The 27977-nt window shown below is 48.6% G+C and overlaps 1 protein-coding gene and 1 pseudogene across 1 annotated transcript; both read left to right on the forward strand.

Annotated features, from left to right (window-relative positions):
• Nucleotides 1–9393: 9393 nt before the first annotated feature.
• On the forward strand, nucleotides 9394–25498 carry LOC125549243 (nascent polypeptide-associated complex subunit alpha-like protein 1). The gene is made up of 2 exons (XM_048712702.2): nucleotides 9394–9593; nucleotides 25035–25498. Exons 1-2 carry the CDS (start codon nucleotides 9453–9455, stop codon nucleotides 25368–25370), a joined length of 477 nt encoding a protein of 158 aa, XP_048568659.2. The 5' UTR covers nucleotides 9394–9452; the 3' UTR covers nucleotides 25371–25498.
• On the forward strand, nucleotides 22833–24522 carry LOC147981598 (uncharacterized; annotated as a pseudogene).
• Nucleotides 25499–27977: the final 2479 nt, after the last annotated feature.

Below are 27977 nucleotides of genomic sequence, written 5' to 3' on the forward strand. Positions count from 1 at the left end.
CGGGTATGGCTCCAGAGCGTGGTGAATGCCACCTTTTTTTTTGGAGATGTAGGTTTTGGAGGTGTTTAAACATGTGATGATCAGCAAACTGCTTGCTCTTATGGGAAAATCTGAATTGGCTGTGCCAAGTTTTGCTACAAATGGATGTCATTCCGTGTTCCAGACAATATGTCATTCTAGCTAGCTTTTGTGTTTTGTTAAGTAACTACAGCCCTTGTGAGATTTTGAGACAGCTTTCAAGTTTGTTTTGCCACATGGGTCGAAACAAGTTAATGACGATATGAAAATAAGATCGGCCTGTTTATGCTTATGGCGGAGCTGGAGGATGGTGGCTGTGGCGAAGCTCTGTCGATGAACAATTGGGTTTTGTTTGCTGGGTTCTCAACTTTTTGATGTATTATTACTCTTTTGTCAATTCATTTTTCTTGCCAATCTTTTTTTCCTATAGGTGACCAAAATTTGTTGTGGGCAAAAACCCTTGGTCTCTTTGGTGCAAATTCTTGGAGATATCTTTGCTTTTCTTGGTCAAATCTGATTCATATGCGTTACTAAGTTTTAGGTTTTACTGCTGTGAGAAGAAAGAGAGAGTTGTAGATTGTGCTGGTTGCCTTGCCTGCTCATGTATGTGCAGGTTACAGGGCGGGCTGCGGCAAGGTACACTCCCCAAGTTCCTGTTCCCCTATTTGCTCACATATTGTAAGTCTAGGTCTCGAATCGGAATGCGCTAGGACTTTGTCTGGTGAACATGGGTTGCAATCGAGGGGGGACAGAGGGAAAAAAAATGTTTTATTCAGTTTTTACAGCGCGGATTTTTTTTGTCTAGTGAGCAGGGCATCAAGGTGATCCTCCATTCCGACCCCTCCCCCCTCTTTGATTTGGTGCCCTGTTCAACTGAAACAAAATTCTTCGCCTCACATTTCAGTAAAGATAATAATTAAAAAACGTTCGCCTCTCTTGCTCGTTCGGCCCCTGGATCGGCGTGTTCCGTTGTGGTGGTGGTGTTATAGCGCTAGATCTCGTCTGTCCATGTCGTTTAGGTCGCAGAGAACTCTGTTTCTGTAATGGGTGGCGAACCTGATGGTACTTCCCTTGAATGTTTCTCCTTTCTGGTATTCTCTTTTTACAGTGAAGGGCAGTGAACCTCCACGGGATTCATGCTGACTTGTCCAGCTAGGAGTTTAATTTTCAGGCCCAACCTTTTATCTTTCTGCTGTTACATACACATTGTGGTTCTTCACTTGTCTGTCAGTTGTCCTAATTATGTACAGTTTGTGGTTCCCTTTCAGAGCGATCTGCAGTGTTGCAAAACTGAAATGCTACTGCTTTTTCGTATGGGTACAAATCTGAAACGAATTTTGAGCAAGCATAGATGAAAGCATCCACCTTTGGTGATTGCTAGAGTAGAAACGGGGCCTTACTTGTTTGTAATTAGCTTTGGAAGTCTAGTAACCAAGTATCTTGTGTGTATGCTTATATGCTTTATGGCATATTTCCTGTACCAACAATATAATATAAATGTGTGAGCATGCCTTCTGTTGTCAATGCAGTCAGCAGTTCCTTTTTTTGCCCTTGGAGTGTCATTTCCTTTTATCTTGTGCTGATGCTACTTAGCATGTATTGACATCTTCATACTGGGAAGATAATACATTGACTAGACTGTTTACCCTTTTTTTCATTTCTGCATATGGCTAACTCTGTTTTCCCCTCGTCTGCATATCCCCCGTTCAGAGGCACCGCTGTTTACTGTTTAATACTTATGACGATCAAGTAATAAGTTATTTGGAATGCATAATCTCAGGAAGATGAGCCTATCCTTGAGGATGATGATGATGACCATGAAGACGATGATGAGGATGAGGATGAAATGGATGACGATGATGTTGAGGGTATGTTGACATTCTGTAGTTCCTTGTATTCAGTTCAAGTAGCCACTTAGTTACAGATAACCCTATTTCTTATGGTAATGCTGCCTAGTTCTAACATAAATTTAGACATCTGAAGTTAATGCCCACACCAAAAAATTTAATACAACGTTGCTTATTCAACCGCTGAATCAATGGATTATTGTGTTTCTGTTGGTCTCAATTTTGGCATTTTCATTTTTTTTCGAAAAGGGGCGCTTTATTACTTAATTTTTGCATTTTCATAATTTAGAAATTGTTATCTGGTCTGTTCCTCAATGATACAAACTCTATATTTGCCTATTTGGTTCACTTTGACCTGTTTTGTATTTGAAGATTAGGCGCCGACCAGTTTGTTCCTGTTCTAATGTTCTGTTCTTGACGAACCATCGATATGCCTTTGTGGTCTGTATTCTCACATTTACTCATTCCTCAATTATTCAGCACTGCTTATTTACAGAATATATAGTTTCTTGAGTACTTCCTGCCGTTTGTATATAATATTCACCTCTGTAAGGTGGTACCTTGTTTCAGTTTCAACTTGCATTAACATATACATTTTCTTTGAAAGATCCATGGATTCCTGGCTTTGCATTGATTTAGCAGAGAGCAATGGGGAAAACAAACATGGGGTGGGTGACCCGTAGGTCAAGGATTAAAGAGAAAAGAAAACGGAGAGAAAGGGGAAAAAACTAGGGTTCAAGCATGTTACATATCTCCCAACGTATCCCCGAACAGGGGCTCTAGGTTCGTCGCGCCCGCAGCGCGCCACAACTCGATGGCTCTCCTGATGGATGAGACTATCTGAGAGGCGGATGCCACCTTGCCCCTGAAAGTGCAATCATTTCTTTCCCTCCATATTTCCCACAGAGTCAGGAGGATGAGGGAGTTGACAGCTTTTCTGAAAGCTGGCCTGGTGTCGTTGATTATCTTGGTGGCAATGAGCGTGGAGTTTGTCATCGGTTGCCATCTGACCGGTTCGACGGCGTCACAACCGGTCCATGTCGCCAGCCTCTGCCAAACCTCCCTGGCCAGGTTGCATTGCCAGAAGAGGTGCGTCGCCGTTTTTAGGTTTCTGAGACATAGTTGGCAGAAATAGCAGTTTGGCCATCCTCTTCTTTGTAGCCTGTCATTGCACCAGATTCGTTGCTTGATTACTAACCAGCAGAATATCTTGATTTTTCCAAGTGCCTAGGCATTCCAAATTAGCTTGTGCATAGGGGATTTGATCCTGCCCAGGAGTTGCATGTTGTAGGCTGATGCTGTAGTGTAGTTCCCTGAAGCCGTGAATTTCCAGGTGATCTCGTCCGGGGTTCCCGGTTGCAGCTGCACCGCGGCAAGACGGATGCGCCTGGCCAGCCGAAGGAATTCCTGCAGCAGGTCATCCGTGTGTCCATGGGCGATGTCTCGGATCCAAGTGTCGGCCGAGAGGGCTTCTTTGACTCTTCTGTTCTTTCTCCTTGCATGTGCAAACAGAGCTGGGAAGGAAGCTCGCAGGGTCGAAGATCCCAGCCAGGTACAGTGCCAGAACGAAGCAGTTTCCCCGTTGCCAATAGTCACTTTTGTTGCTGCAGCGAAAAGCCTCCTGTCAGCGTCATCGCAGGGCAGCTCCGAGCCCGCCCATGGCCAGTCAGGGCTACGCCAGGTGAACCAAAGCCACCGTAGCCTGAGCGCTCGCGCGAACTGCTGCAGATGAAGAACGCCAAGACCCCCGTAGTCCGTCGGGGAGCAAACTGTGGGCCAGTTGATCTTGCATTTGCCACCGGAGAGTTCGTCGTCTTGAGCCCAAAGGAAGCGTTGTCTACACTTGTCTATGTCTTTGAGCAACTTTTTTGGAGCCCGCAGCACCGTCAGAGCGAAGGTAGGCAGTGCCGTTAGGACGGAGCGGACTAGAACCCTACGGCCTGCAATCGACATGAGTCGTCCTTTCCATGCTGCTAGTCTGGCTCTAATGCGATCGAGAATGAATTGCAGATGGACTAGCCGGACACGGGACGTGGTGATGGGAAGTCCTAGGTAGCGCAGGGGGAAGCCGACGATTGGGCCGCCAAACCCATATAGCACGTGTTGAAGGTCGATGTCTTCACAGCTAATAGGTGCTACAAATGATTTCTCTAAGTTGATGCGGAGTCCTGTGGCCTTTCCGAAGTTGTCAAGCAGCAGGAGCAAGTTGTCGATTTCTTGACGAGAGGGGTTGGCGAAGATCATGGCGTCGTCGGCGTAGAGGCAAGTTCTTAGAGTTCTAATCCTACCCGGCAGGGGGGTGAGAAAGCCCTGTTCCTGAGCTCTTTCTAGAAGTCGATGCAGAACGTCGATTGCAAGGATGAACAACAACGGCGAGAGCGGGTCTCCCTGTCGTAGCCCTCTACGGTGGTCGATGGCGCGTCCAGGGCAGCCGTTTAGAACGAAGGCTGAGGAAGAACTAACTAGCAACATCGAAATCCAGTCCCTCCATCTAGCGCTAAACCCTAACTTAGCTAGGAGTTGCAGCAGGTATTCCCAGGAGACGTTGTCGAAGGCCTTGGCTATGTCTAACTTGATCAGCAGGGCAGGTGTTTTGCGACGATGCAGGGAGCACACGGCATTTTGGACATAAAGAAAACTGTCATGGATGCATTTGGATTTCATGAAGGCTGACTGTGCTGGGGAGATTAGCTGGTTCATAAGTGGTGACAACCTGAGCTGCAGCACTTTCGCAATGAGCTTAGCCATGGAGTGGATTAAGCTTATAGGACGATAGTCAGCCACTGTTTCAGCACCATCCTTCTTTGGCAGGAGAGCAACCAGTGCCTTGTTTAGGGGTTTGAAATCACCGGCCAGGCGGTGGAACTGGTGGAAGGCCGCAAGGATGTCGTGTTTGATCGTCGACCAGCAAGATCTGAAGAAAACAGCGTTGAAGCCGTCAGGGCCCGGAGCTTTTTTCGGGGGCACGGCTTTGATAGCATTCCAAATCTCCTCTTTGGTGGAAGGATTGTCCAGTCCCCCACCTTGAATTGATGGCAGCTGAAGCTCATTCCAATTGATCATTTTTGAGCAATTTTGCTTGGATCCGAGCAGGTTGTTGAAGTGTTCAAAAATGCAATCTTCCTTGTCTTCATGTGCCGTGAGTACTCCTTCATTTGTTTTCAATGCAGCAACAAAGTTTTTGCGACGCTTTGAGTTTATCTTTGCATTGAAATTTTTTGTATTTGCATCCCCCACTTGCAGCCATGTAACTCTGGATGCCTGTCTCTTTCGGACACGCTTGATAGCAGCGAGACCAAGCAGTCTAATTTTCAGTTTCTTCCTCAATGCGAGTTCAAGCGGGGTTAGCAAACGGGTCTCTTGAGCGACGTCGAGGCGAAGAATGATTTCAGAAGCAATGTGGAACTGCCGTCTTACATCACTGAAGTGTGTCTTGCTCCAAATTTTCAGATCTTTTCCCGTTCTCAAAAGTTTCATCTTCAGCCTAACGAAGGCATAGGAGTGGTTGACTGGCCAGCCCCAAGCTCTGTCCACCGTCTCGTGAAAATGGGGGAATTTTGGCCAGAAGGATTCAAACCGGAACTTTGCTTTTTTCCTTGAGGAGGTGGCGTCCACCAGGAGGAGAGGGCAATGGTCTGAGCAAGCCGTAGAAGCGGCCATCAGGATAACTGAAGGAAAAAGGGCTTCCCAACTGATGTTATAGAAAAACTTGTCGATGCTCTCAAGGGTTGGTCTCTCTCTTTCATTGCTCCATGTAAACCTTCTGTTTTTGCATTTGATTTCTCTGAGTTCAGCCGAGTCAATGGCACTTCTGAATCTGCCCATTAGTCTGCGGTTTATTCGGTCATTGTTCTTGTCTCTGGCTTCATAAATTGTGTTGAAATCTCCGTTAATCAGCCAAGGTTGTCCAGCTTGGGGGGGCGAGCTTCTTATTTCAGTCAGGAAATCATCTTTCCTCTCATCATCAGTTGGTCCGTAGATGGTAGTCAACCAGAAGGATTTGCCTGAAGCTTTGAGTCTAACTTGAGCAGTTATAGCAAACTGTCCAATTGCATGGGAGTTGATCTCCACAATATCAGGGTCCCAGAAGATGGCAGCACCCCCTCTAGTATCTAGAGCAGGCAGAACGACGCAGTCTCTGAGTTTTGCACCTCCAATTTCTCTGGCAAAATCAGCAGTCCAGGTGGAGATTTTTGTTTCTTGCAGACAGAGAATACCAAGGCGATGGCAAACAACAATTTCAGCAACAGCGGCTCTTCTAGCTGGCGAATTCAGGCCCTGAACATTCCAAGAGAGAATTGGACAGAGGTTTTCAATCATGGGGACACCATAGTTTCTCCGAAAGGTTTACTGAATTGATGATACCGAAACACGGGTACACAGCCAATCTACCAGGGGGGCGCCGGCGACCACCAATAGGCCCCAACTCTCGCCAGCGCCAGCTACACGACAAACCACAGCTACGATTACAGAGCATCATCAGGAAACTAGGTCCTAACTCTAACTGACAGAAGGTCAGCGACCCTCGGAGACTAGTACTAACGAAGACTACTAACATATGAAACTACTGGCCATCAGTGGCAGCTCCGTCAGGTCCAGCAAGGCCTGCAGCTACAAGGAGGGCCGCCTCGTCCAGGCGAGTGAGCTTGGCGATGCAGGCGACGTCGTCGACGGTCAGGGGCTCCTTGAAATGGCGGACAAGCACCTCAGCGGCCTCCCGCGTCATCTTGTCCTTTGGTCCCAGCATCCCCAGCTCCCGAACGATGCGGAATGCAGCGCGCTCGGCCACTGGGATCGAGCAGTTCATCTGCGCCTGCCTGTCGCTCTGACGCACAGGGGCGGAGGGGGCCCTTGTCCGAGACTTGGGTGGTGCTGACTTGCACGGCGGGGGCGTCTTGACGATTGGCGGCGGCGGGTCGATGAAGAGGGCGTGGTCCGGGGCAGCATGTTCCTCCGGCGTGATCGCCATGTCACTGACGCATCGAGTAACAGTGCCCAGCTGCACCTCCAGCGTCGAGGAAGAAGGCTGCACTCGTAGGGCGAGGGGCGGGCTCGGTGCGTTGAAGACGAGTGGCGCGGAGAGCGTGGCCTCGATCGTGGCGTCAAGTTCGAACTGCATGCGGTCGACTCTGGGTGGCGTCTCGAGTGGCTACTTGGCCTTGGCGAAGAAGTCGGCGATGGGGTCGACGGCGCAGGGTGGAGGCGGAGGTGGTGTCGCAGGGCGCAGCGGCAGGGGCGGGGTGGCGCCGGAGGCGGCGAGGTCGTTGGTGCACTTCTCATGGCGCCGCTCCAGACTGCGGCCACGCTGTGTGCCGCCATGGTGACGCGGTGAAGGGGAGCGGCTCTTGCGCCTGGACGAGGAGGCATCCGCCGCTGGCGTCTTGTCGATGGAGGCGCGCCCCTGCCTAGCAGGGTGTCCTTCCAGGAGCGCCGCCCGCCGCCCTGGCACCCGTCGTCGTCGTGGTCGCAGTGCTGTCCGTGGAGAGCCAGGCCATGGCACCCAGATGACTCCACCCTCGGGGGCTGGCGGCGGCCACGCCCCTGGCCGTCCTCCATGCCCTTGTACCAGACGCCTGGGTCGATGCGGGGGAGGGGGGAGCCGTCGTCCGAGTCGGAGGAGGGCAGCCCGCTCTGGCCGGAGTAGGAGGAGCATGGCCAGTAGGAGGGTGCCCAATCCTCGACGCGGTCGACGTGGATCAGCAGGTCGTAGCGCTTGACGATTGGTGGAGGGGCCACCTTGCGATCGTTCGGCAAGTAGCCCAGCATCTCTATCACCCGCCCGGCGCCGCGCTTGGTCACCCACAGAGTGCGTTTGGTCGGGATGTGAGCGACATCCCAGACCCACACCCAGCAGGCAAACATCTTCGTGTGGTCACGCTCGTAGGTGCAGCTGTCGAGGCGGTCGACAACGCAGAGGTCACCCAGGGCCTCCTCGGCACCCTCGATGGACCAGAAGTGCATCGGCAGTTTCTCGATGACGACCCAAACGTGCAGGTTGAGCTTCAGGAGCGCTGCGTGGTCGTCGTCGTGCCAGGGAGCGATGTTGAAGCGGATGCCGTCCACCATGACGAAGCCACGGGCCACTGCGTTGTCTCGCAGCGCCGGCAGGTCGAAGTGGACGAAGAAGTCCTCGGGGTCGTGCTCCGTGACCCGCATCAGGTGCGGCGAGACGCGCACCTGCTCCTCGATGGCCTGCCCCACCATGAGCGGGTTGGTGATGCCCTTCCCACCGACGGCGGTGAGGGTGACAGCGTGGTGACGGAGGACGAAGACGGCATGGTCCATGGCTGGCGAGGAGATGACGACCTTATTGCTTGAACGGGGGCGGCGCGAGGGGTCAACGTGGGAGACACGGCCGCTGGAAGCCATGGCGACGGGCGGCGAGTGGGATGGTGGGGGAGGGGGGGAGCGGATGCGGCTGTGGATTGACTTGGGGGGCTGCCGGGGGCCGAGCCGCTCTTTGGCAGAGCCGTCCCGGCCTTTGTTTCTTGGGTTCTGCGGGCACTGCTTGCCGGAGTGTCCCTGACGCTTGCAAATGATGCAGCGGAAGGGATCTCTGCAATCTTTACGGCGGTGGTGTGGGCTGAGGCACCGGAAGCAGAGGCCGTCGAACAATTTTAAGAAGGCGAGCCGGCCTGGGTCGGAATGGGGCGGCCGTCGGTGGATATGTGCCTGCACGCGCTGGGGCGAGGCAAGGACCGCCGGATCTGAGGAGCGACGCCGGTTCTTCTGGGACGAGACGGTTGTCCATCCACCGTCCATGCCCGAAACGGAAGCGCTGACAGGGGAGGGAGGAGCAACCACAACAGACTTAAGGCGGGGACGCCCCATTTGGGGTGGCACGGCCAGATCCGCCGGGCTGGACGGGGCGGCCACGCTGGATCCCTCTCCCCCGAGCAGAAGACGCGGCGCAGCAGCCGGATCTGGCGCTGACCGGCGCGGGGACGGGGCAGCGACCGGCACAGCGGACGGACCGCCAGATCGAGCAGGGTTAGGCACGGAGGCGGGCGTGCCCCATCCTGCGCTGCCCCCCGAAGAGGAGGAGCGGGAGTGGGCGCGGGAGCGACCCATGGATCGATGGGGTGGCGCCGGTGCCGCGAGCGGGCAGCGACGGGGCCTGGTGGCCGCCGCGGGCCGGAGTGGCCGGCGGCGGGAGCGGAGCGGAGCGTGGGAGCGTGGGACGCGCGTTGAGGCTTTTTGAGTCTTGACTTATTAACATATACATGAATGTTCAGCTATAGCATTTAGTTTGATAGGAACAAATCCTGAATGTAAAATGTTGGTTTTGCAAGTATAATTATGGTAGGTGAATCATTTTAATGCATTTAGTATGAACTGATGCTGGGATTCCATTATATCAATAGCTAATCCTTCGTACCTTACCCAAAGTGCCAAAACTAAGATCTTGTTCAAAATTCCCAAATCGATTGCAGTCACAGTTTCTGTTCAATCGTGCTTGAGAAAAGTTCAAGTGTTGTATGAATGTTACACTTTCCATTTCCAACGATTACCGATAATAATTCACAAAGTGAACTATGTCTAGTTGTAAAATTCTCGGGTTATGCAAAAATTTGAAAATCTGACATTATGCGCCTGTGCTTTCTGGCACTAGGAGGTGATGCTAGTGGAAGATCTAGGAGTGAGAAGAAGTGCAGGAAAGCCATGGAGAGGCTTGGCATGAAGGCCATTACTGGTGTGAGCCGTGTAACTATCAAGCAGAGCAAGACCGTGAGCATCTTAACCACTTCAGCCATTCTACCCTGTTGCATAATTACATGCTGGCGGTTGTCGCATTTTCGTAACTTCTCTCAACACAATTGCAGGTTGAGGTGGTCTTCGGCACAACCCCCCCCCCCCCCCCCACCCCCAAAACATATAAAGGGTAGGGACGGTCATTTTCACACGCTGTATAATAATACCCGCCCGCCGTAGGCGCGCCCGCGTCGTCGTACGGCACTGTCACGTACAGCCGCCCGTACGCGCCCACGTCCGCATGCACGGCCGCCCGTAGGCGCCCACGTCCCGCATGCACGCCCGCCCGCGCCCGCTGCGTACGCCTGAGTGATTAAAAAAACTATCGGCGAACCCTATCTTCAAGACGCCTCACCCGCCTCCTCTCGCGCCGCCGCCGCCGCCATCTCCCGCAGTATCTGGCCGACAAAAAAAAACATACGCGTTGTGTGCTACGCCGACAACCGCCTCGGTCGGGCAGACGCCTCCGCCGCCGGCGGCTGGTATCCGGCGACAACCGCCTCATGTCTGACGAAGGCAATGAGGTACGCGAGGCGCTGGCATAGTAAGTTAAGAACGGATTTTCATTGACAAGATGTTACGTGATGTTTGAATGGATATTTGATTATATATGAACATGTATAGATTGAGGCTGAAATAGGATATGACGGTGATGATGGCGGTAGCGAGGACGGATCATTGTCATTGGATGAAGACGAACATGACGGCGAAAATTATATGAGTTTGGATGAGTCTTACAGTGGCAATGTAAGTGGTCTGCATGTTCTCAACCATATTAAGTACAAGCATCCGCGATGACAATAACATGTTTGACTGTGAACAGATAGGAGGGGATGATGACAATGAGGATATGGATGTAGATGATTTATATGCTGAAAGCGGAAGCCATGTAGGTTTAGAATTATGTACGTTATTTTAAAGTGAAATTAAATACGCATCAAGTCTTACATATCATATTTACAATTTGCGCAGATGGAAGTGGAAGGGTACTATCAGTGGAATTTTTTCGATGATGCCATGACGAAAATGATATCGATGCATCTTATAATGACAGCTCGAGCAAAGTAAGTAGTGGAAAGTGAATACATATGATAGTCCATATACAAATACTTACTGACATATACCGTTGTTTGTATTTTTTTCAGGAAGAGGATGGTGACGTGTGCGAAAACGATGATGATGCCGATGGTGATGAGTGCAATTTTGATACTGGGTACGATGAATACCAGCAAGAATCACTGGACAGGCATTGGACGGTGATGTCCACGACGTTCAGGATAGACGAGGAGGCATATGATTTCTATAACGACTATGCGAAAAAGTGTGGCTTCAGCATTAGGAGGGACAACTTGAAATATAGTAAGGGTATCGACGCACGTAGGCGGTTGAGGAGGTTTCTCTGTTCAAGGTCTGGGAAACGACAGGCCAAGTTTTGTACCATGGAAGGGAAGAAGCGCAGGCTGAGAGCGGAGACTCGGTGCTATTGCGAGGCCCATCTAACTGTGAAGGTTGACAGAGATCGCTCCATTTGGTATGTCAGCAGTTTCAGCGATGATCATGAAGGAAATATGCCCTAGAGGCAATAATAAAGTTATTATTTATTTCCTCATATATCATGACAAATGTTTATTATTCATGCTAGAATTGTATTAACCGGAAACCTAATACATGTGTGAATATATAAACAAACAGAGTGTCACTAGTATGCCTCTACTTGACTAGCTCGTTAATCAAAAATGGTTATGTTTCCTAACCATGAACAAAGAGTTGTTATTTGATTAACGAGGTCACATCATTAGTTGAATGATCTGATTGACATGACCCATTCCATTAGCTTAGCACCCGATCGTTTAGTATGTTGCTATTGCTTTCTTCATGACTTATACATGTTCCTATGACTATGAGATTATGCAACTCCCGTTTACCGGAGGAACACTTTGTGTGCTACCAAACGTCACAATGTAACTGGGTGATTATAAAGGTGCTCTACAGGTGTCTCCAAAGGTACTTGTTGGGTTGGCGTATTTTGAGATTAGGATTTGTCACTCCAAATGTCGGAGAGGTATCTCTGGGCCCTCTCGGTAATACACATCACATAAGCCTTGCAAGCATTACAACTAATGTGTTAGTTGTGAGATGATGTATTATGGAACGAGTAAAGAGACTTGCCGATAACGAGATCGAACTAGGTATTGGATACCGACGATCGAATCTCGGGCAAGTAACATACCGATGACAAAGGGAACAACGTATCTTGTTATGCGGTCTGACCGATAAAGATCTTCGTAGAATATGTAGGAGCCAATATGGGCATCCAGGTCCCGCTATTGGTTATTGACCGGAGACGTATCTCGGTCATGTCTACATTGTTCTTGAACCGTAGGGTCCGCACGCTTAACGTTACGATGACAGTTATTATGAGTTTATGTATTTTGATGTACCGAAGGTTGTTCGGAGTCCCGGATGTGATCATGGACATGACGAGGAGTCTCGGAATGGTCGAGACATAAAGATCGATATATTGGACGACTATATTCGGACACCGGAATTGTTCCGGGTGATTTCGGATAAAACCGGAGTGCCAGAGGGGTTACCGGAACCCCTCGAGGAAGTAATGGGCCTTATTGGGCCTGAGGGGAGAGAGAGGGCAGCAGCCCAGGAGGTGGCGCCCCCCCCCTCATGGGGAGTCCGAATAGGACTAGGAGGGGGGGCGCGGCCCCCCTTTCCCTCTCCCTCTCCCTCTCTTTCCTTCCCCCTCCCTATTCCTAGTTGGACTAGGAAAGGGGAGTCCTACTCCCACTAGGAGAAGGACTCCCCCCCTCTCCTTAGCGCACCCAAGGGCCGGCCTCCCTCCCCCTTGCTCCTTTATATACGGGGGTAGGGGGCACCCTAGAACACACAAGTTGATCTTCGTGATCGTTCCTTAGCCGTGTGCGGTGCCCCCCTCCACGATATTACACCTCGATCATATTGTAGCGGTGCTTAGGCGAAGCCCTGCGACGGTTAAACATCAAGATCATCACCACGCCGTCGTGCTGACGAAACTCCTCCCCGAAGCTTTGCTGGATCGGAGCCCGGGGTGCGTCATCGAGCTGTACGTGTGTCAAGAACTCGGAGGTGCCGGAATAACGGTGCTTGGATCGGTTGGACCGGGAAGACGTACGACTACTTCCTCTACGTTGCGTCAACGCTTCCGCTTCGGTCTACGAGGGTACGTAGACAACACTATCCCCTCTCATTGCAGTGCATCACCATGATCTTGCGTGTGTGTAGGAAATTTTTTGAAATTACTACGTTCCCCAACAGTGGCATCCGAGCCTAGGTTTTATGGTTTGATGTTATATGCACGAGTAGAACACAAGTGAGTTGTGGGCGATATAAGTCATACTGCCTACCAGCATGTCATACTTTGGTTCGGCGGTATTGTTGGATGAAGCGGCCCGGACCGACATTACGCGTACGCTTACGCGAGACCGGTTCTCCCGACGTGCTTTGCACATAGGTGGCTTGCGGGTGACTGTTTCTCCAACTTTAGTTGAACCGAGTGTGGCTACGCCTGGTCCTTGCGAAGGTTAAAACGGCATCAACTTGACAAACTATCATTGTGGTTTTGATGCGTAGTGAAGATAGGTTCTTGCTTAAGCCCGTAGCAGCCACGTAAAACATGCAACAAACAAAGTAGAGGACGTCTAACTTGTTTTTGCAGGGCATGTTGTGATGTGATATGGTCAAGACATGATGCTAAATTGTATGAGATGATCATGTTTTGTAACCGAGTTATCGGCAACTGGCAGGAGCCATATGGTCGTCGCTTTATTGTATGCAATGCAATCGCGCTGTAATGCTTTACTTTATCACTAAGCGGTAGCGATAGTCGTGGAAGCATAAGATTGGCGAGACGACAACGATGCTACGATGGAGATCAAGGTGTCGCGCCGGTGACGATGGTGATCATGACGGTGCTTCGGAGATGGAGATCACAGGCACAAGATGATGATGGCCATATCATATCACTTATATTGATTGCATGTGATGTTTATCTTTTATGCATCTTATCTTGCTTTGATTGACGGTAGCATTATAAGATGATCTCTCACTAAAATTATCAATAAGTGTTCTCCCTGAGTATGCACCGTTGCGGAAGTTCTTCGTGCTGAGACACCACGTGATGATCGGGTGTGATAGGCTCTACGTTCAAATACAACGGGTGCAAAACAGTTGCACACGCGGAATACTCAAGTTATACTTGACGAGCCAAGCATATGCAGATATGGCCTCGGAACACGGAGGCCGAAAGGTCGAGCGTGAATCATATAGTAGATATGATCAACATAGTGATGTTCACCAATGAAACTACTCCATCTCACGTGATGATCGGACATGGTTTAGTTGATTTGGATCACGTGATCACTTAGAGGATTAGAGGGATGTCTATCTAAGTGGGAGTTCTTTAAAGTAATTTGATTAATTGAACTTAAATTTATCATGAACTTAGTACCTGATAATATCTTGCTTATGTATGTTTGATTGTAGATAGATGGCCCGTGCTGTTGTTCCGTTGAATTTTAATGCGTTCCTTGAGAAAGCAAAGTTGAAAGATGATGGTAGCAATTACACGGACTGGGTCCGTAACTTGAGGATTATCCTCATTGCTGCACAGAAGAATTACGTCCTGGAAGCACCGCTGGGTGCCAGGCCTGCTGCTGGAGCAACACCAGATGTTATGAACGTCTGGCAGAGCAAAGCTGATGACTACTCGATAGTTCAGTGTGCCATGCTTTACGGCTTAGAATCGGGACTTCAATGACGTTTTGAACGTCATGGAGCATATGAGATGTTCCAGGAGTTGAAGTTAATATTTCAAGCAAATGCCCGGATTGAGAGATATGAAGTCTCCAATAAGTTCTATAGCTGCAAGATGGAGGAGAACAGTTCTGTCAGTGAGCATATACTCAAAATGTCTGGGTATAATAATCACTTGATTCAGACGGGAGTTAATCTTCCAGATGATTGCGTCATTGACAGAATTCTCCAATCACTGCCACCAAGCTACAAGAGCTTCGTGATGAACTATAATATGCAAGGGATGAATAAGACTATTCCCGAGCTCTTCGCAATGCTGAAAGCTGCGGAGGTAGAAATCAAAAAGGAGCATCAAGTGTTGATGGTCAACAAGACCACTAGTTTCAAGAAAAAGGGCAAAGGGAAGAAGAAGGGGAACTTCAAGAAGAACGGCAAGAAAGTTGCTGCTCAAGAGAAGAAACCCAAGTCTGGACATAAGCCTGAAGCTGAGTGCTTCTACTGCAAGCAGACTGGTCACTGGAAGCGGAACTGCCCCAAGTATTTGGCGGATAAGAAGGATGGCAAGGTGAACAAAGGTATATGTGATATACATGTTATTGATGTGTACCTTACTAATGCTCGCAGTAGCACCTGGGTATTTGATACTGGTTCTGTTGCTAATATTTGCAACTCGAAACAGGGACTACGGATTAAGCGAAGATTGGCTAAGGACAAGGTGACGATGCGCGTGGGAAACGGTTCCAAAGTCGATGTGATCGCGGTCGGCACGCTACCTCTACGTCTACCTTCGGGATTAGTATTAGACCTAAATAATTGTTATTTGGTGCCAGCGTTGAGCATGAACATTATATCTGGATCTTGTTTAATGCGAGACGGTTATTCATTTAAATCAGAGAATAATGGTTGTTCTATTTATATGAGTAATATCTTTTATGGTCATGCACCCTTGAAGAGTGGTCTATTCTTGTTGAATCTCGATAGTAGTGATACACATATTCATAATGTTGAAGCCAAAAGATGCAGAGTTGATAATGATGGTGCAACTTATTTGTGGCACTGCCGTTTAGCTCATATCGGTGTAAAGCGCATGAAGAAGCTCCATACTGATGGACTTTTGGAACCACTTGATTATGAATCACTTGGTACTTACGAACCGTGCCTCATGGGCAAGATGACTAAAACACCGTTCTCCGGTACTATGGAGAGAGCAACAGATTTTTTGGAAATCATACATACAGATGTATGTGGTCCGATGAATATTGAAGCTCGTGGCGGATATCGTTATTTTCTCACCTTCACAGATGACTTAAGCAGATATGGGTATATCTACTTAATGAAACATAAGTCTGAAACATTTGAAAAGTTCAAAGAATTTCATAGTGAAGTTGAAAATCATCGTAACAAAAAAATAAAGTTTCTACGATCTGATCGTGAAGGAGAATATTTGAGTTACGAGTTTGGTGTACATTTGAAACAATGTGGAATAGTTTCGCAACTCACGCCACCTAGAACACCACAGCGTAATGGTGTGTCCGAACGTCGTAATCGTACTTTACTAGATATGGTGCGATCTATGATGTCTCTTACTGATTTACCGTTATCGTTTTGGGGTTATGCTTTAGAGACGACCGCATTCACGTTGAATAGGGCACCATCGAAATCCGTTGAGACGTCGCCTTATGAACTATGGTTTGGCAAGAAACCAAAGTTGTCATTTCTGAAAATTTGGGGCTGCGATGCTTATGTGAAAAAGCATCAACCTGATAAGCTCGAACCCAAATCGGAGAAATGTGTTTTCATAGGATATCCAAAGGAAACTATTGGATACACCTTCTATCACAGATCCGAAGGCAAGACTTTTGTTGCTAAATTCGGAAACTTTCTGGAGAAGGAGTTTCTCTCGAAAGATGTGAGTGGGAGGAAAGTAGAACTTGATGAGGTAACTGTACCTGCTCCCTTATTGGAAAGTAGTACATCACAGAAAATTGTTTCTGCAACACCTACACCAATTAGTGAGGAAGCTAATGATAATGATCATGAAACTTCAGCACAAGATACTACTGAACCTCGTAGATCAACCAGAGTAAGAACCGCACCAGAGTGGTACGGTAATCCTGTTCTGGAAATCATGCTGCTAGATCATGATGAACCTACGAACTATGAAGAAGCGATGGTGAGCCCAGATTCCGCAAAATGGCTTGAAGCTATGAAATCTGAGATGGGATCCATGTATGAGAACAAAGTATGGACTTTGGTTGACTTGCCCGATGATCGGCAAGCAATTGAGAATAAATGGATCTTCAAGAAGAAGACTGACGCTGACGGTAATATTACTGTCTACAAAGCTCGACTTGTCGCAAAAGGTTTTCGACAAGTTCAAGGGGTTGACTACAATGAGACCTTCTCACCCGTAGCGATGCTTAAGTCTGTCCGAATCATGTTAGCAATTGCCGCATTTTATGATTATGAAATTTGGCAGATGGATGTCAAAACTGCATTCCTGAATGGATTTCTGGAAGAAGAGTTGTATATGATGCAACCGGAAGGTTTTGTCGATCCAAAGGGAGGTAACAAAGTGTGCAAGCTCCAGCGATCCATTTATGGACTGGTGCAAGCCTCTCGGAGTTGGAATAAACGCTTTGATAGTGTGATCAAAGAATTTGGTTTTATACAGACTTTCGGAGAAGCCTGTATTTACAAGAAAGTGAGTGGGAGCTCTGTAGCATTTCTGATATTATATGTGGATGACATATTACTGATTGGAAATGATATAGAATTTCTGGATAGCATAAAGGGATACTTGAATAAGAGTTTTTCAATGAAAGACCTCGGTGAAGCTGCTTACATATTAGGCATAAAGATCTATAGAGATAGATCAAGACGCTTAATTGGACTTTCACAAAGCACATACCTTGACAAGATTTTGAAGAAGTTCAAAATGGATCAAGCAAAGAAAGGGTTCTTGCCTGTGTTACAAGGTGTGAAGTTGAGTCAGACTCAATGCCCGACCACTGCAGAAGATAGAGAGAAAATGAAAGATGTTCCCTATGCTTCAGCCATAGGCTTTATCATGTATGCAATGCTGTGTACCAGACCTGATGTGTGCCTTGCTATAAGTTTAGCAGGGAGGTACCAAAGTAATCCAGGAGTGGATCACTGGACAGCGGTCAAGAACATCCTGAAGTACCTGAAAAGGACTAAGGATATGTTTCTCGTATATGGAGGTGACAAAGAGCTCATTGTAAACGGTTACGTTGATGCAAGCTTTGACACTGATCCGGACGATTCTAAATCGCAAACCGGATACGTGTTTACATTAAATGGTGGAGCTGTTAGTTGGTGCAGTTCTAAACAAAGCGTCGTGGCGGGATCTACATGTGAAGCGGAGTACATAGCTGCTTCGGAAGCAGCAAACGAAGGAGTCTGGATAAAGGAGTTCATATCCGATCTAGGTGTCATACCTAGTGCATTGGGTCCAATGAAAATCTTTTGTGACAATACTGGTGCAATTGCCTTGGCAAAGGAATCCAGATTTCACAAAAGAACCAAGCACATCAAGAGACGCTTCAATTCCATCCGGGAGCTAGTCCAGGTGGGAGACATAGAGATTTGCAAGATACATACGGATATGAATGTAGCAGACCCGTTGACTAAGCCTCTTCCACGTGCAAAATATGATCAGCACCAAGGCTCCATGGGTGTTAGAATCATCACTGTGTAATCTAGATTATTGACTCTAGTGCAAGTGGGAGACTAAAGGAAATATGCCCTAGAGGCAATAATAAAGTTATTATATATTTCCTCATATATCATGATAAATGTTTATTATTCATGCTAGAATTGTATTAACCGGAAACATAATACATGTGTGAATATATAAACAAACAGAGTGTCACTAGCATGCCTCTACTTGACTAGCTCGTTAATCAAAGATGGTTATGTTTCCTAACCATGAACAAAGAGTTGTTATTTGATTAACGAGGTCACATCATTAGTTGAATGATCTGATTGACATGACCCATTCCATTAGCTTAGCACCCGATCGTTTAGTATGTTGCTATTGCTTTCTTCATGACTTATACATGTTCCTATGACTATGAGATTATGCAACTCCCGTTTACCGGAGGAACACTTTGTGTGCTACCAAATGTCACAACGTAACTGGGTGATTATAAAGGTGCTCTACAGGTGTCTCCAAAGGTACTTGTTGGGTTGGCGTATTTCGAGATTAGGATTTGTCACTCCGAATGTCGGAGAGGTATCTCTGGGCCCTCTCGGTAATACACATCACATAAGCCTTGCAAGCATTACAACTAATGTGTTAGTTGTGAGATGATGTATTACGGAACGAGTAAAGAGACTTGCCGATAACGAGATTGAACTAGGTATTGGATACCGATGATCGAATCTCGGGCAAGTAACATACCGATGACAAAGGGAACAACGTATGTTGTTATGCGGTCTGACCGATAAAGATCTTCGTAGAATATGTAGGAGCCAATATGGGCATCTAGGTCCCGCTATTGGTTATTGACCGGAGACGTATCTCGGTCATGTCTACATTGTTCTCGAACTGTAGGGTCCGCACGCTTAATGTTACGATGACAGTTATTATGAGTTTATGTATTTTGATGTACCGAAGGTTGTTCGGAGTCCCGAATGTGATCATGGACATGACGAGGAGTCTCAGAATGGTCGAGACATAAAGATTGATATATTGGACGACTATATTCGGACACCGGAATTGTTCCGGGTGATTTCGGATAAAACCGGAGTGCCGGAGGGGTTACCGGAACCCCCCGGGGAAGTAATGGGCCTTATTGGGCCTGAGGGAGAGAGAGGGCAGCAGCCCAGGAGGTGGCGCGCCCCCCCTCATGGGGAGTCCGAATAGGACTAGGAGGGGGGGCGCGGCCCCCCTTTCCCTCTCCCTCTCCCTCTCTTTCCTTCCCCCTCCCTATTCCTAGTTGGACTAGGAAAGGGGAGTCCTACTCCCACTAGGAGAAGGACTACCCCCTCTCCTTGGCGCACCCAAGGGCCGGCCGGCCTCCCCCTTGCTCCTTTATATACGGGGGCAGGGGGCACCCTATAACACACAAGTTGATCTTCATGATCGTTCCTTAGCCGTGTGCGGTGCCCCCCTCCACGATATTACACCTCGATCATATTGTAGCGGTGCTTAGGCGAAGCCCTACGATGGTTAAACATCAAGATCGTCACCACGCCGTCGTGCTGACGAAACTCCTCCCCGAAGCTTTGCTGGATCGGAGCCCGGGGTGCGTCATCGAGCTGTACGTGTGTCAAGAACTCGGAGGTGCCGGAGTAACGGTGCTTGGATCGGTTGGACCGGGAAGACGTACGACTACTTCCTCTATGTTGCGTCAACGCTTCCGCTTCGGTCTACGAGGGTAAGTAGACAACACTCTCCCCTCTCGTTGCAGTGCATCACCATGATCTTGCGTGTGCGTAGGAATTTTTTTGAAATTACTACGTTCCCCAACAGATCATAGTCACACTCTTGCTTGACCAGATGAAGTTATATATCTTCGATCTCATAATCAGATAAAGGAATACCAGAAGCTCGAGATCTTAGCAATGGCAGGTGCTGGGCTCAAAAAACATTGGATTTATGACAACTTCATTAGTAGGTATGGATCATATGCACTGGCTGGTTTCGGGAGGAGGAAGCTTTATAACATGTGTCATAGGGAGAAAATGAAGTTGCTAGCAAAGGGTGATGCAGACACTGCAATTGGTATCATGATGACGAGAAAGACAAGGAATCCAGACTTTTTCTTTGAGCACACTGTCGACGCAGAAGGAAAGCTGAAGAACATGTTCTGGTGTGATTCTCAGTCACGTCGGGATTACCTTGACTTTGGTGATGTAATCGTCTTCGACAGCACTTACAAGATGAATAGGTACGGAATGCCATTCATACCTTTTGTTGGTCTAAACAATCATTGTTGCACCACTGTGTTCGGTTGTGCAGTTGTGTCAGATGAGACAGAGGATACATACGTTTGGGTGTTGCATAACTTCTTAAGAGCTCATTGTCAAAAGAAGCCGAGGTCTGTAATTACTGACGGAGACGCAGCCATGATAAGGGCCGTCAGGAAGGTCCTTACTGATGTGTGCCATCGACTATGTTCATGGCATATTGAGAAAAACATGCAGAAACACCTCCACCACAAGTCCCTTAAGGAGTTCAGGTCTCTTATTTATTATGCCACTACACATGATGAGTTTGAGGCGAGATGGGCAGCTTTTAGAGCTAAATGGGAGTCGGAGAAAACTGAAACATGGTTGCGTAGGATGTACCGGAAGAAAAGGCTTTGGGCTGCGTCATATCTCACCGGTGGGTTCTTCCTTGGTATGCGGATTAACCAGAGGAGCGAGAGTCTGAACTCTTGCCTTCATATGCATCTTGACTCTGGCATGACAATTGTTGATATGGTTGTGCATTATGAGAACTGCATTGTTCGGCTCCGTGAGAACGAGTCACACGACGACTACCTGTCCACACAGACACTCCCTGTAGCAGTACTCGACGACTTCAAATGCATTGAAAAAGCCGCTGCCCGTGACTTCACTGCGGTGAGCTTTTACCTCTTGCAGAAAGAAATGAAGAAGGCAGCGGATCTTGAGATCATAGATAGACTGAGTGGAGCCGTCAGTAGGAGATTCATAGTGGCATGGAAAAATAACAGGCAACTGAGATTCAAAGTGGACTATACACCTAGTAATTCAGAAGAAACAGTGAAGTGCAGTTGTGATAGTATGAAACGTAAAGGTCTTCCATGCAAGCATGTTCTTTATGTTTTAGCCAGGTTGAACGTGCAGGACTTACCTAGGTGCTTAGTGCTGCGAAGATTCAGTAAGAATGCTAGAGGTGGACTGCCCGTGAAACGCACTAGCGATCTCTTCGCATGGGGATGGGCAGGTACTGAGGAGAGAACTAAGTACAGTCAGTTGACTATTTTGTCTGCGGAAGCAAATCATGCGGCATGTAATAAACCATTTCTATTTTATAAACTGAAGGCTGCTCTGGAGGATGTGATAGCAAATAAGGATGTTGAGAAGGAAGATTATGTGAGACAGCATACAGTTGCACATGATGATGCTTTTGTACCGAATCAAAATCATGTTTTTGTTGGTGATCCAGAAAAAATCAATACAAAAGAAGCACCGAAACGGCAGAATAACAAAGGCCGTGGTAAGGAACCTGACGTGACTACAAACGGTAGACCCAAAGGTTTTGATGAGAAACCTATACGTCTATGCGGTTTATGCAGAGGAAATGGTCATTTCAAAAACAATTGTCCTCAGAACCAAAGTATGTGCACATTTTTTCATTAACGTTCTTTTCTTGTTTAGTTAATACTTTACAAATTTTTGACGTATATTGCAATCTTTCTATGCAGGAACATGGCAGGATGATCATAGCAAAGAAATGTTTGAATAAAAAGAACAACTTCTGATTACAATTGACGATTTATTTGGTTGTCTTAAAGAAATAGTACTTACATATTTGTTTCGTTACATTGATACGGAAGACTTGTAATCGGTGTTACTTATGTCATATTTGTTGGCACTATACTCCTTGTTCTTAATATGATATGCGACATACAAATTTTACGTTATAATATGATATGCGTTATACAAATTTAACATGATATGTATTATATATATTTTTTCGTATATATATATATAGTTTTGTATATAAATCATGCATGTTGGGCGATCAGAGGCGCTGCACAGCCGCCGGTTGCTTTAATTTAAAAAAAATAACGTTAATAGGCGCCAGTAGGCGCCGCAGACGGCGATTCCGAGGCGCTGCACAGCCGCCAGTAGGCGCCGCGGAGGGCGATCCCGAGGCTGACCCCGCCATCGCGCGCAGAGGGGCGCACGCGAGACGATGTAGGATCAGCCTCGGTGCCGGCAATGGCCAACCATGGGGCGACGCGCGGCGTGGGCCCGCTGGCCAGACGACGCAGCCCACGCGAGAACACTCATTGAACATAAATTATAAATTAAATAGTAAAATAAGGGATGATAAGATACGTAATAATGATGTGATCTGAATTTACAATGCACTAGCAGCACTACCGCAACTGCCTGTACAGTGTCCTGTCCAGGCAACTGCGGCAGAGCTGCCCGGACAATGCAAAGTCAAATCACATTATTACTATCTATCTTATCTGCTAGGGTGCATGAATTTGCCTATATAAACCGGTCTGGGCGTCCTTCGGCGGGCGAGGTGGGACTAAACGAAACCATCCACCCCGCCCCTGCGCCCTTGACCGCTCGCAGGCGCGCCTCCAACGGCCCACTAGGCAGCGCGCAACGCCGCGACAGGCCGCTCGCACGCGCGCCTTACAACGGCCCACAGAAATCGGCCCACCTAGGCGGTCCATGCGCAGCGCCGTGACAGGCGAGCGCTATCTTTAGTCCCACCTCGCTTGCCGGAGCTCGCCCGCACCAGTTTAAATAGCGCGCCCCTCCCTACACCAACGTGATCCGAAGTTATAGACCGCCTACTTTCACAACGCCGCATGGTTGGGCCCGTGGGCCTTGCGGGGCCGAAAAGCGTTCCCTTTCGCCGATTGGCTTGATCGGGAGCGACTTACTAAGCCTCGCTCGGCTCCGTGGCGGCGTTTTTTTTTTAAATAAAATAAAATCTCTTAACTTGTTTTGCGAATATTATGTCAATTTTTTATTGTTTGGTTTTATATTTACTTTTCTAGTTTTCATAGGTTTTATTCAATTCAAGTTTAATTTTTATCTTATTTTTTTTACAATACAACTCTTTTTAAAACTAAAAATAACAGTATCGATTTAAACACTTGATTGTTCAACAACATTTAAAAACCATCCATTCAAACACTCGATATTTCATTATAGTTTTCATAGATATTTTACATAGTACTAGAAATAAAACTTAACTAAAGAACATTACGAAAATAATTAAACATTACCAAACGACATTTTCAAATAAACCCTAAACTACTCGTCCTCCACGCCGCCGAAGTCTGCCTCGTCATAGAGGTCGTCGCCGTGGTCGCTGTCGTCGCTGCTGCTGCTGCTGTCGTCGAGGGGCACCACGGGCACGGCCGGCGCAGCCATCGAGTCCTCGAGCGCGGCATGATACCCGGGAAAGTCCTCTGGGTCCTCCGGGTGGACGGCGCCCGGGGTGACCTGAAGGTACTCCTGAACGAGCGGCGGCGGCTGCAGCATGTTCTCCGACTCCCGGAGCGCCATCAGGTAGCCCGGCATGTCGTCCAGGTCGCCGGCTTCCGCCGCCAGCCGCCTGTACTCCGCCACCAATGCCGGCTCTGGCGGCTGCTGCGGCTCGGCCGGAGGGGCGTGGCTGGACCCTGCGCCATTCCTGCCCGCGGTACGGCTGGACCCGGCGCCATTCCTGCCCGCCGTACGGCGATCGCCGGGGCCGAGGCGGACAGCGCCGTGGTCACCACCTGGGCCTCCGCGGGGCGCGGGCGGGTGCACGCGGGCGCGGGTCGAGCGCGCCTCGCCGCAGCGGTACAGCTCAAAACCGTACCCCGTCGGAGCTGGCACGACGCCGGCGACTGCCTGCGCGCGGTATGGCGCGACCACGTCCTCGAAGGTGCGGCCGTCCCAGAGCTAATGCCGCCGCGCGCGGTTGTGCTTCGTGGGCGGGCGCGGGCCGGCGTAGGCGTGGAGGCTCCGCAGGTGATCGTCGGCGAGGCGGTCCGCCCAGTCGGGGTTGTTGGGGGCGTACTGGGGGTCGGCGAGCTCCTCCGGCGATAGGCGAGCCCTGTACAGGCCGACGGCGCGGGCGAAGAGGTGGTTGCCGACCTCGGGCACCGGCGCAACGGGAACGCCGTCGACGCTCAGGCCCACCTCGCCGGCAGGCGCACGTCGGGTGCGGCGGGGATGCCGAAGTGGGCGAGCTCCTCCGCCTCCTCGATCGTCAAGTTGGGGCGGGCCATCGTCGGCGAGGGGAGAGGCACGGCGCGCGAGGTGGTGAAGGGCGCAAGAGGACGACACCGGCGAGAAGGGGAGAAGGAGAAGCGAGGCAAGGGTGGTGTGCGAGCCGACGGAGGGCGCGAGGTGCTTTTTATAGGGCGTAGTGGTGGGTGGGGCGGGGGTGCCGGCGATCAATGCCGGTGGGCAGCCGAGCGGTCAAGGGCGCAGAAGGGCAGGCGGCGGCGTCTGAATCGGCGCCGGCGATTAATGCCTGGTACGCGAGGGCGGCGTGTGCGGGCGGTCAAGCGGTGGCGTGCGCAGGCGCGCGGCAGGCGGTGGCGTATGAATCCACGCCGCCCGCGGACCGACGCCGGCGACGGGACGGCTCACTGCGCCGGCGTTAATGGTTCGCCTAATCCGCGCCGAATTAATGGATTAGGTTTAGTACACGTGGGCCCGCCCTCCTCCTCACGCGGCGTATAGCGCCCACATACGGGCGTACAGCAGGCTGTACGGACACGCGCCTCGCTATGCCGTGGTACGCCGCGGTACGCCTCCTCCACCTTAATTTCCCATCCTACCCCTATTCATTTATTCTCACGAAAGGGTATCTTTTAATCTAGACCGTTGATGTGTTCAGGGGGTTGTACCGAAGAAGAAGTGTTGCAGGTTACGTTTGTCCTCTCCAAGCCAGACGTCTTCAAGAGCTCGCACTCAGAAACCTATGTCATGTTCGGGGTGGTCAAGATGGAGGGCATGGACGCTCAGCTGCTGACAGAAGCGGCGGGGCAGTTCAAGGCGCCGGGACCGAGCAGCGTCATCTCAAAGGGTGAGCCGTCCGTGGCAGCAGCCCAAGAAGACAAGGAGGTCGACGAGACGGGCGTTGACAACAAGGATGTTGAGGTCGTGATGATGCAGGCCTCTGTGTCGAGGTCCAGGGCTGTGAAGGCGCTCAAGGCTGCAGATGGTGACATTGTCAGCACCATCATGGAGTTGACTAACTAGGTGATGATAGGGTGGGGGGTCGCAAATCAGTCTTGGTCATGTCATCTTGAATGTTGCAGTTGCGGAATTGGAGGCTCTATGTCTGTTGAAACCAGTACTGGCATGTAGGTTTTAGAGGCGTTTTAACATCTGAGGACCAGCAAACTGCTTGCTCTTATGCGGAAATCTGAATCGGCTGTGCCGAATTTTGCTGCAAATGCATGTCACTCGGTGTTTCAGACAACATGTCATTGTAGTTAGCTTTTGAATTTTGATCCCAACTACAGCCATTGTGAGATTTTGAGACGACTTTCAAGCTTGTTTTGCTACATGGATCAAAACAAGGCAAGGACGACAAGAAAATATGATCGGGCATCAATGCTTGTGACACAGTTGAACAATTCATTTTTGGTTGTTCGGTTGTTAACTCTTTTGCGTATCAATACTCTTTGCCAATTCATTTTCTTGGCTAATTTTCCACTTCTAAGCCACCAAAATTTTGGCCACTAGTTCTGTTGCGAGGCAAAAAATAAATGCACCCTTGATCTCCTTGGTACAAATTCTTTTGGATATTTTGTTTTTCTGGGTCAGTTTTGATGCATATGTGTTGCCAAGTTGTAGATTGTGTTGGGAGTAAACCACGGTTTGCCGTGGTTATCTATGTGCGTGTCACGTTGGTGTGTGTGGGTATGTGTGCACTTAGTCCGGCGTGTTGGTCAGGGGCGTTGGGCGGGGCCGGAGCCAGCTAATGCATGTAGCACGTTAGGAGGAAATGCATGCACGAATGGGTTGTTAGCCGGTAGTGCAGATCCTAGAGATATTCTAGGAGAGATAGAGATCATCCGTGCGTGATTAGTGGCCGGTGTGCCAACAAGATCGTGTGTAAGTGCACCTGGGCATATAAGCCCCTCCTTGTACGTGGTATGTGCCACAGTTTGAGCTGAGTAAAAAAAGAAGGGCCGTGCGTGCGGCCGAGTCGCCGTTCGTGCGGCGTGGCGCCGTTTGTGCGGCATGGCGTTCGTCGCCTGAAAAATCCAGTGTGCTATGTTCCTTCTTCTGTTTCTGTTCGAGCTGGTGAAAGAGAGAGAGAGGATCGTCCGGCGTTCGTGTCGCCGGTGGGTACGCGACGTTCGTCGCTGGACCGGGTTTGTCCCAACAGATTGTACTGCTGTGGAAAGAAAGAGGGTGTATTGTGCTGGTTGTTGCTCTTGTGTTTTCTACACGAGCGGGCGTTTCTCTTTGTCTTTGCTGTTGCCCAGGAGCGACACAGCGATTCCGGCAACCAATGATTCTGCGAACTGCGGTGATTCCATGGAGTATGTCCTTTACTTTTCTTTATCTTTGCTAGTTCGCTTCTGGCCCGGCCAGTTTGCCTCTCTATCATGTGTGTTCGTCTCGCCTCTAGCCGGCCCGAAGGAAGAACTCTATAGCTATCGTATCTTCTCCGCCAGTCTCTCTCTCTCATCGTTGGCTTTCTCCTCGGAAATACTATTTGCGTAGCCTGCTTCTACATTCTATGTGATTCTTCGAGACAACGCTTTCTGATATGCCTCCCATTCGTATTTCAGAATGGATTGCATCAATCCAAGACCAAGATTTATTGTCACTGTGTTCTCTACCTAGAGATAACAATGATCCAACCCCGTTCATATTTGTTTAACAACTACTACTATCCTGATAACATTGTTAGAGCCTACAAGAAGTAGAATACAGACACACGGTCTCCCTTTTTGTAAGTGCTGGTCATTCTTAGAACGAGGAAGGTTGGTGAGCACATCAGTTATCCTTTCATTAATGGCAAATGATTCCTATCGGCCAGCTGCCCGAGCGCTCCGAGTTATGGTGAGAACAAGTCACATGGTGGGACCGAGAGAGACCTCCTTTGTACATTAGCTTTAATTTCCAATCAAACTACATCTTTTACCTTCAAATTTTTGATGCATTACCTTCAATTCTTTGACGCATTATTTGTCCGACCCTCTTTATTACCGAGCCAGGAAAACCTCTTCCCTTTGGATCAATCTCTTTTTGTACTAGCAAACGTTGATCACAAATTCAGTCAAAATAGAAAGGTATTTATTTTAATATGATTTTTAAATTGCATAGTATAAACAAGTTGCATTAACCAAATTATGGTGAGAACCCGACAAAATTTAAAGTGTTTGAACTTAGCACGTGCCCAATTTTTGCCTTAAAAGGATTTCCATGTAGATTTAATTTGAATGGATATATTAGAATTCAATCGTCAATGTTCTTCCTCATATTGTAATCAATCGTTGGGTATTCAATGGATCATAATTAGATCATCAGTGTTTTCAATCTCAATCTCAGGATTTGAAAAGAGGTACAAATACTGCCATATACCTAATGCTCAACCGATAGTTATGTGTGTTAACCGTTAAAACCTTGACAGGGAAAATAAGCAGTGGTTTGTCTCTTCTTGCAAGTGTGTCGATGGCTAATTACTGTAAAAATAAATAGTTATTCTTCCAACTATTTCACAATCAGATATTATAAGGGTAGGAGTTGTATTGTCTTATATTCATTAATTATTTAATAACATCTTAGAAACAATGAATTAAAATGGAAATGTTATTTTATCTTACTTAAAATATTATTTGTAGAGAC

This window comes from Triticum urartu, chromosome 3A, assembly GCF_056163025.1.
Source record: "Triticum urartu cultivar PI428250 chromosome 3A, HENAU_Tu73, whole genome shotgun sequence".
NCBI classification, from domain to species: Eukaryota; Viridiplantae; Streptophyta; class Magnoliopsida; order Poales; family Poaceae; genus Triticum; species Triticum urartu.

What these genes read in the sequence shown, in the direction of transcription:
- LOC125549243 (XM_048712702.2), top strand. Translation starts at nt 9,453, where the DNA reads ATGCGCCTGTGCTTTCTGGCACTAGGAGGTGATGCTAGTGGAAGATCT. An exon ending in CTATCAAGCAGAGCAAGACC is followed by an intron (nt 9,594 to 25,034) that starts GTGAGCATCTTA and finishes GAAGTGTTGCAG; the next exon opens with GTTACGTTTGTCCTCTCCAA.